Below are 9,743 nucleotides of genomic sequence, written 5' to 3'. Positions count from 1 at the left end.
GAAGGGCTGTTATTCCGGTGGAGACTTGGCCACTGGGACTCGGGTAGAACCGGTGTAGCTTCCGAAAGGGAGGCATGCAGCGGCGGTCCACGGAATCGGTGGACCGCCGTCTCTCCTTGTGTGGTTTATGGTATATATCTTAAATTTAGGTAAAAATTTTTGTATCATCTTTCTTATAGTCATTACCGCAATGAACGCGCGAGAGAAGGCCATTGTATTATGTTAATTTATGTGAAAATACTTTGTTTACTTTATTGACAAACTGTAACCTTAACAAAAATTAGTTACATGCTAACATCGATCTAATTAGTGCTCTTCTCTCTGTAATTCTAGTAGACATATAGAATTAGAGTTATTTAATTGGAAAAAAGACCTTGTTACATTTGATTTCGAGGTGAGTTGTATAACAAAAATAAATCCTAATCAGAGATATTACAGGCTTTTCTCACTGTTTTTACTGGGAATCCCCGAAAACTTACAATTTTTTGGGTTTTGCATAAGTAAAATTATAATCTTTTCCGTTTCGTCACGTAAACACTTTAGACTGTAAAAACGAAATTTTTGACTAATTCTTCAAGTTGTATTCTTCTTTCAAACTCGTAAAATAAGGTAACGAATAAATAATTTTCCTTCCTTCAGAGAATACACAGGAACTCGATTAACAACTACACAACACCTAAAGGGAAGGGAGAGTTGTCATATTTTTACTGGTCCAGTTGTAGGAGCTACGGAGAAAGTCTCAAGTTCGCTATTCGCAATCGGCGGTGAAACTAGGGCTACTCCACAGTATACAAATTTCCTCTTCCCGATAAACTGATAAGGTCTACGCAGCCCGGAGGGCTGCCACACTTTCCCGTTTGCGACCAGGTTTATAGTTGTCACTCGAAAGTTTCTCTTATAAACTCTCTCGCGGCAGATTACTCCTCATTCACTTGACATCCTCAAGGAGAAGAAGAACCCTTTGGTTCCGATGGATAACCCCGAAATTACTTTTACGTGGTGGGATTAATAACCTTTTTCTACCGCACATCGCTACATTTAGTTACACCGGGAAATGAATCGCCCGGCGACTATTACCGATGTTCTCACTGTAACACCCGTAAAACGGCGTCAGAAAAACACTATCGTCTTTACAGGTCGTAACAACGGTCGTCCCGTGTCGGAATTACATCCGAGGGAGTCTTACACAGACACAAACACAGACATCGATCAATTTTCCAGACGGAGAGAGCGTCCGTCCTTTACAAAATCATGCAAGAGGGCTCCGTCGGTCGAATTTCCTTTTTCAGTTTGGGGGTAAAACTTCCTCCATACAAAAATGTAAAAATAATTAATTTTCCTCGCGAAATTTCGACGTCGTAGAATTTTGATTTTTCAACGAAATACCACCGAAAACGTCGGTACTTCCATTAACTTGTCATGAGGGTATTAGTGGCTCCCCGTCGATGACAACGACTTATTTAATTTTGCGTAATAACCATTCATCACTTGTTGGTCCCTAAAATCGAAACGTCTGGGTAAATGTATTATCACCGGGGAAATTGGTTACCGATTAAATGGAGTCCGCTCACAGCACAATTTGGGAGTTAAGAGGTCCGGCATTCAGGACGTGGTCCGGCCTATATCTGCCCACCCCCAGGTCCCGGAACGGGCGGGGAAGGGTTCACACGTCTGGGGTGTCTTAAACTTTCCCGCTCCGTCTCTCCCCCGGCACACGAAAACTACCGACCCGCAGGTCTCAGAGGAGTCGGTAGGCTAGACATGCACCAGGTGAAGGGCGGACGGTTCGGCTTTTGTTGGGGGCGCGTTGTAATTAATACAGTTTATCGTGTAGTATCACAGTCTAATGAAGAAATAATCGCTGTAGGGTGAAAATTGACAGATCTTTACTGGGCCGGCTACCACTGGTCGGGGCACGTGACTACCGACTGCTACACCAAGGATCGTCTACCTGACTCACAGAAACCTCAGCCCCAGACAGTGGATCCCGGGCCTACGGCGAGGTCCGCGGTCGTTGCAGAGGCAGACCGGCGTGACGTTGTCGTTTTGTGGTCAATATTTTCGATATATACCACTTCACCTGCGGTTGTAATCGCGATTAACACTTTAACGGCGCTCGTATACGATGTATGTATTACAATTTCCAGGGATAATATGACAAAGGGTAGTTACACAATATCCCGGAGTCTATATCATGTTTTGTACAGAGACTTTCACAAACCGGGACTTTGTGGTTGGTCTAGTAACATCCCCGTAATCGGGTATTAGGGAGACAAAGGTCGGGGACAAAGTTTCTACCGACTAAAGTACACAGACATCGAAATTTACGATTACTCGACGACCGACCGGTGGCGGGGAGTCGTTTTATAATACCAATTTTTCTTGTGTTACCACGACGGTCCTCCCTCTAAGTCCCACTATTACCACACACCACCCCTCCCCCCCCCAATGGACCACCAACTAACCGATTACCAATGTGTTCGGTCGTTTTTCCGATTCCCACCGGTTTAGACTAGTCCGAATAAAAGTCTGGGGGTTTCCAAAATTATATTTACCTTAGTCCTATATTCTCTTTTCCCAGGAAAAAACGACTTTGAAAGTTCTTAGACGAAATTGTGTCTCCTTGTGTTACCAACTTTACATATTTTCTAACCTATTCACCTAACAACCCCGATTATCCACTGGCGAAAATTATGGATATGTTAAAGGATTGTATTTAAACCCCATGAATAGTAAAGGACGGGTTGATCTGAGGTCAGCTAAAGACACTGTCGGAAGTTGCACAAGGATTTTGAGGCCCTCATGGAAAGATGGCAGCCCCGGGACTCCATTCAACGCCTACGAGGGAGTCCTACTTCAACTACAGCAGGCGAAGGGCCCTACGCCCCACTCGGCAGTGCCCGACCACCCCCTCAGGCCAGCAGGTCGTACCAGTAGAAAGGTTGTCCCGGTCCTTCTTCTACTACGCAGGCAGTGAGACAGCGACCTAGGTCTTCTCGGGTACAACAGTCCTGACACCCCCCCCCGTCAATAATTACTTGTACAGTTCGACTTTACCGACGGGCTGAAGATTTTCAAAGTCCAATAAAAGGAGACTTTACCGTAAATAAACATGTAGAAAAGAGCGAGCAGTACCAATAATGTCATATAAGGGAAGGAGGATTGTAGAATTTTTGCAAAGATTTGTCCACAGTATACATATTATATATATATATCATATCATATGATATTCATAATATATATATATATGATATATCCATATAGTCTGACTTTTTACTTTTACTTAAATTTTTAAAACAAATACCTGTACTTTCTACTTCTTACATTTTGAACGCAAATACCTGTACTTTCTACTTCTTACATGTTGAACACAAATACCTGTACTTTCTACTTCTTACATGTTGAACACAAATACCTGTACTTTCTACTTCTTACATTTTGAACACAAATACCTGTACTTTCTACTTCTCTCATTTTCCAAACAGGCTGGTTCCTTTAGTTTGAATGTGTGTTTGGTGGCGTGATCATTATTATTTAGAGTCATTGCGTGCCTATTGATTTGAACACGATCCGTGTATCCATCATTTCCTGGTCTTCTCTAAAGAAGAGGGACCAATGAAAACGTTGTCATGTTGCCGTTGTTCAGCATGGAAACATTCATTAGCTAACAATGACATTATTGTTCTATTAATATAAAGGGAGGTCAGGTACTCTTTAAAACAGCTGCTAGTTATGGGTACTTTTTACTGAAGTACATTTCAAAGCCTCTTTACTTTGACTTGAGTAAAGAAGTTTAGTCAGTGCTTCTACTTCTACCGGAGTATTTTTAAACACGAGTATCTGTACTTCTACTTGAGTAAAGGATGTGTGTACTTTTGCCATCTCTGGTAATCACAGTGCTCAGAGTAAAGCCAATCAAAAGGATTCAACCAATCAATCGTCTTTCAAACAACACATGTAGTAACTAACTTCGCAAATGTTTTGTAAATGTAAACAAAACCCAGCTGACTAGTGGGTGTATTAGCTTGTTTTAGCTTGTTCAAGATACAACATGTCAATCAGTCAGCTTTAGATTTTTGATGACTCTTGGTGCAGTTTCGTTTAGATAGTTTTGAGCGAAGAAGTCGCACCCTGGTGCCAAATCAACTGCTAGCTAGAGTTGGTACTGGACTGCTACAAATAGACCCTTAGTGCAGTTCAGATTACAGTGAGGGCATAATCTGACCCGATTGATAGAAGTGAATCAAAACCAAAGGGTATTATGGGCTGCCTCTTCTGGCAATTGTTGAGATTTCCAAACATGAATGGACTGCCAGTATCACTTACACTCTGCTCCATGTTGCCCTGTTAGTGTTTTCCACGCGTTTTTTTAACCACATTTCCCTGCCCTGCTCATTTGTACACGCCCTTTTTTATGCCTTGTTTTATAACTGTCACTCTCCGAATAATGACATACTTCTTCTTGGACCTCTCTCTGCCTTTCTACTGAATGCAGACATAGGTCCATACTCAGATGTACGCTGCACTCCTCACAATATTACAGAAATGGTTGATTGAATACCTCGTAGTTAAAAAAAAAATGGATGTGCATTGTTGCCATTAGAGAGATTATCTCATGTGTTGGGGAATAATTTGCTTAGGTATTCAACCATTGACACAGCTCATCATTTTCTCCTCTCACCATCTCCTTTCCCATGGCACAGGTCTACGGCCTTGGGTGTTGCTGCTATCTCTCTTAAGGAGGGGCAGCTTGGGCGCATTGTTGTTGCCAGTCTATGACAGAGCACAAGCCGCCATGAGGTAGTTTACTGTTCAGGGACGAAGGTTCCCTGGCGCACATTCTTTCCTATGGACGAGAGCTCTAGTTAGATTCAGGGTCCATATTTGTTTAGTCTCACTGATGAAGAATGTTGATTATTACACTCTGAACTAGTTAAAACCTCGAGCTACAGAAAGAGTTCTTCAGAATTGGTTTGGCAACCGCTGTGTCAACTCGTGACACACCACCTGTCTTGTCAATTCTCCGGCCGTAACTCCAAATAAACCACCAGTGTTTGCCATCAAAGCTCCAGCTCTCCTCGTCTCTCTGAGTACTGACTCTATCAAAGCTCCAGCTCTCCTCGTGTCTCTCTGAGTACTGACTCCATCAGAGCTCCAGCTCTCCTCGTGTCTCTCTGAGTCCTGACTCCATCAAAGCTCCAGCTCTCCTCGTGTCTCTCTGAGTACTGACTCCATCAGAGCTCCAGCTCTCCTCGTGTCTCTCTGAGTCCTGACTCCATCACAGCTCCAGCTCTCCTCGTGTCTCTCTGAGTCCTGACTCCATCAGAGCTCCAGCTCTCCTCGTGTCTCTCTGAGTCCTGACTCCATCAGAGCTCCAGCTCTCCTCGTGTCTCTCTGAGTCCTGACTCCATCAGAGCTCCAGCTCTCCTCGTGTCTCTCTGAGTCCTGACTCCATCAGAGCTCCAGCTCTCCTCGTGTCTCTCTGAGTCCTGACTCCATCAGAGCTCCAGCTCTCCTCGTGTCTCTCTGAGTCCTGACTCCATCAGAGCTCCAGCTCTCCTCGTGTCTCTCTGAGTCCTGACTCCATCAGAGCTCCAGCTCTCCTCGTGTCTCTCTGAGTCTCTCTCTGAGCCTGACTCCATCAGAGCTCCAGCTCTCCTCGTGTCTCTCTGAGTCCTGACTCCATCAGAGCTCCAGCTCTCCTCGTGTCTCTCTGAGTCCTGACTCCATCAGAGCTCCAGCTCTCNACGTCAGAAATGATCATGCTTGTCATATGTCTCTCTCCATAGAGGCTGAATCATCATGTTAATCACATAGCTATCATATGCCTCAAACAGTCCTGATGCTCTTCAGCATCAGGACTGTTTGAGGCATATGATAGCTATGTGATTAACATGATGATTCAGCCTCTATGGAGAGAGACATATGACAAGCATGATCATTTCTGACGTGGAGCTAATCTGAAGTAAACATTGAATACTGCTTTCTATTCCTCCATCTTGTGACTGTGGAACTCCCTCTCTTGGATATCAGCATGTGAAGGACACTGTTCAGGAACTAGTTGATGCTCTGTATGTGATGACTACTTCCATTCTGGAGAGGATCACAGATATATGGATCCTGAGATTCAAGCTCAAGCCGGTGACCTGTGATATTTTTCTAACAGAAAATAGGACTAAATGGAATATGAAAACATAATTGTTCCCTCACCGCTGGAGTCTCCGTTGACGGATCCTGTTGGGAGTTCAGTTTCCGGCTCGGTGGAGTTACTGGAGGAGTGAGAGCGAGCGTCCAGAGCAGCGAGAGCCTGCAGCATGCTGAGCAGACTGTTGGAGGAGGGCAGCTGCAGGTATTTCTCCGGGACGTAACCCACCAGCCCACTGCGGTTTCTGGCCTGGAGAAAATGCAGAAAATATACACTTTCAAGCCGAAGTCGAGCACCACCCGACTAAAGAACATATTTTCCCACCAGGCTGTCAGGAAGCTGAGCCCTCCTCCCTCCACTGGACATTAACACCCCACACAGACACTCAAATCCAGCACCAGACATTTTTTACGCTGCTATGGACAATCTTGCACTAATGTACATTTCTCAAAGATATTGAAGGTACTGTTATTTTGTATATATTGATTGTTGTGCTTTTATTTATGTCTTAATGTGTGCATATGTATACATGTGTCTGTTTATTGTGTATATATAGGATATACATATTTTTATATATATTTGTATTTTTGTATTCGGGATTTTGGGAAACGGTATTTCGATCTCTCTACACACAAACTGAAAGATTGATGATTAAGTTGACTTTGACTTTCAGTGGGAAAGTCCACAGCAAACGTCATCAAATAAACACAATGAGCTGGGGTTAAAATATTCTGCAGCAGGGATATCCAACCGAGTACTTTTGTGTATAGCAGCTACATACTTCTGAGACATTATACTTAAAATTCTAAACAAATTTTAGCTTGATATCAAACATGCTTAACTTGAATTAGTGAATGTATATTTAGCGCACCTTGACCCAGTCCTCCATGTCTCCGTCATCAATGACCTCCAAGATCTCCTGCTCCTCGATGGTCAGCTCATCTGGCTGCGACGACTGCAAACAAGGAAACAGCATTTGTTAAAAAACTAAACTGAAAGCTAAATGATTTCTAGCAACTGGATACTTTTTATTTTATAGATTTGTTAGCATTATTTTTTAATCTGCCATATGTCTAATGTTGGGAATGTTGGGAATGTTCGGTTGTGTTTGTGTAATGTGATAAATGTAAAAAAAAAAAAATCAACAACAGTGACATGGAAGCTTTCTACCTTAGGCAACATCATGGTCTGGTTCCAACTCTCAATTTGTGTTGTCGTTCATTTTTTATTCAACCCATTTTTCCCACTATTGTGTTTTCTACTGTACCTTGTAGGAGTAGAGGACTTTGCAGGTGAGCGGATAGTTCTTCAAGGTGCTGGAGGGACTCGAGCTGCTGTCGTCTAAAACTTCCCCGCTGTCCTCCATCTCCTCCTCGTCCTCTCGCTCCAAATCCGCCGTTCCCTGCAGGAAAATGAAAGATATTATATGTAACTGATCACAATTGATTATCTGCACTCTTATGGTTACAACACAGTTTGGCAGAGATGTCAAAAGTACACACATCCATTACTCAAGTAGAAGTACAGATACTCATGTTTAAAAATACTCTGGTAAAAGTAGAAGTACTGACTAAACTTCTTTACTCAAGTCAAAGTAAAGAGGCTTTGAAATGTACTTCAGTAAAAAGTACCCATAACTAGCAGCTGTTTTAAAGAGTACCTGACCTCCCTTTATATTAATAGAACAATAATGTCATTGTTAGCTAATGAATGTTTCCATGCTGAACAACGGCAACATGACAACGTTTTCATTGGTCCCTCTTCTTTAGAGAAGACCAGGAAATGATGGATACACGGATCGTGTTCAAATCAATAGGCACGCAATGACTCTAAATAATAATGATCACGCCACCAAACACACATTCAAACTAAAGGAACCAGCCTGTTTGGAAAATGAGAGAAGTAGAAAGTACAGGTATTTGTGTTCAAAATGTAAGAAGTAGAAAGTACAGGTATTTGTGTTCAACATGTAAGAAGTAGAAAGTACAGGTATTTGTGTTCAAAATGTAAGAAGTAGAAAGTACAGGTATTTGTTTAAAAAATGTAAGTAAAAGTAAAAAGTCAGAAGAATAAGTAGTGGAGTAAAGTACTGATACCAGAAAAAGTAGAGTAGTGACTCTTGAAAGGTATCTCAATACTCTTTTCTTCTTCTGTATACTTTACTCTAAGTGTGTGATCTGTACCTTCGGTCAGGTCCTCCAGCGCTCTCCTCACCCCGCGGTCGAAAGCTCGGGCGTCCGACGGGCTCTGGAAGGTCAGCCCACACTTCCTGTTGTCCACCCTCCAGTGGTGAAACGTGGGCGTGGCCTTCGTGTAGACCAGGTCCTTCTTCAGGAAACACTGCAGAATCACCTGGAGAATAATCACACAAAGAAAATGTCACTTAAAACATAACCCTCAGCAGGCTCCATACATTTCAGCATTGGCATAGATTCAGAGACTCACAGATATAATTGTTTTCACTGTAGGCTATTGACCAGTCCTTCTTAAAACTAAAACACTTTTAGTGCACCTTAATCAGTGGTTTTAAAGGTTGAAGTAAACTAATGATGTGCAGACGGACTTTCTTCAATTTATCGGTTCCTTTGAGTTAATGCATGTGAAGCAGGGGTGTCAAACTCAATGTCATCGCAGGCCACATTAGCATTATGGTTGCACTCAAAGGGCCGGTTGTAACTTTAAATGTGATTTATCGTTACAAAAAACGGGCTCAGACATTTGTTGTGAGCCTGTTTTGGGGGACGGTGCCCCATAATACTGGACTAATTGTTGTGAACATATTCATGTAATGTATTGCCTCTGGTGACCTATATATTATTATGTTTTTGTTGTGTCAACAACTTGAAAATAAAGTATGAAAAAAATTGTGCAAGTAAATACAAATAAAATAGAATAGCAATAGTGCAATGCGTGGGCAGCGACCTGCTTGTCTTTGAGGCGTTCTCCGTGGATGAGGAAGGCGTTTCGCCCCAGCAGCTCGCTGGCCAGCAGCCTGCAGACGCCCACTCGGCTCAGGCAGCCATCTTGTGCCAACCAGCCGCCGCTCGACTCGTCTCGGGTCATCACCACCGCTTTGACGCGCACAATGTAGCTGTCACTGCAACACACCAGAGAAACAATCATGGATAAAATATCAACGTGCGGTTATTGTGACTGACGTTGCAATCGCGATATGAATCACGATATTGAAGGGAATACGATACGATGATCGGAAAAAATCTGAACTTTTTCTTTCTTTATTACAGCTCCAGTTGCAACATCAACAAAGACACATTTTTAGAAAGAAACAAGGAAACATTTAACGTAACATTGCAATCATTGAATATGACAATATGTTCAAGACTCGTAGGCTAAGAGGCGGGACATCTCTAAGCTGTTGACCAATCACAACAGAGCCGGCCAGCTAACCAATCAGAGCAGACTGGGCTCTGGTTTCAGACAGAGGGTGAAAAGAGGCGCTGCAGCACAGGCAGTATGAGAAAAATAAAGATGTTTTTGAACATTAAAGCCTGGAAACATGTCCCAGTAGAGACCACTACAGTTACTGATATGAATCCTGAAAAACCCAACTCACAAGCAGAGCCGAGCCAGTGTTACA

The 9,743-nt window shown here is 42.9% G+C and overlaps 1 protein-coding gene across 1 annotated transcript in view; it reads right to left on the bottom strand.

Moving 5' to 3' along the window:
• Nucleotides 1-9,743, bottom strand: part of spred2a (sprouty related EVH1 domain containing 2a) — a 26,375-nt gene that overhangs the window by 8,049 nt on the left and 8,583 nt on the right. The window contains exons 2-3 of the mRNA XM_010777910.1: nt 9,068-9,242; nt 8,329-8,497 (exon numbers count right to left, since the gene is read on the bottom strand). Of these exons, the coding sequence (XP_010776212.1) occupies nt 8,329-8,497; nt 9,068-9,242 (344 nt within the window). The remainder of the gene's footprint in view (nt 1-8,328; nt 8,498-9,067; nt 9,243-9,743) is intronic.

This window comes from Notothenia coriiceps, unplaced genomic scaffold (genome assembly GCF_000735185.1).
Source record: "Notothenia coriiceps isolate Sejong01 unplaced genomic scaffold, NC01 NC01_scaffold00018846, whole genome shotgun sequence".
Classification (NCBI taxonomy): Eukaryota; Metazoa; Chordata; class Actinopteri; order Perciformes; family Nototheniidae; genus Notothenia; species Notothenia coriiceps.
Note: the sequence above shows the minus strand (reverse complement) of the source record. Positions and strands in the feature narration are given on the sequence as shown.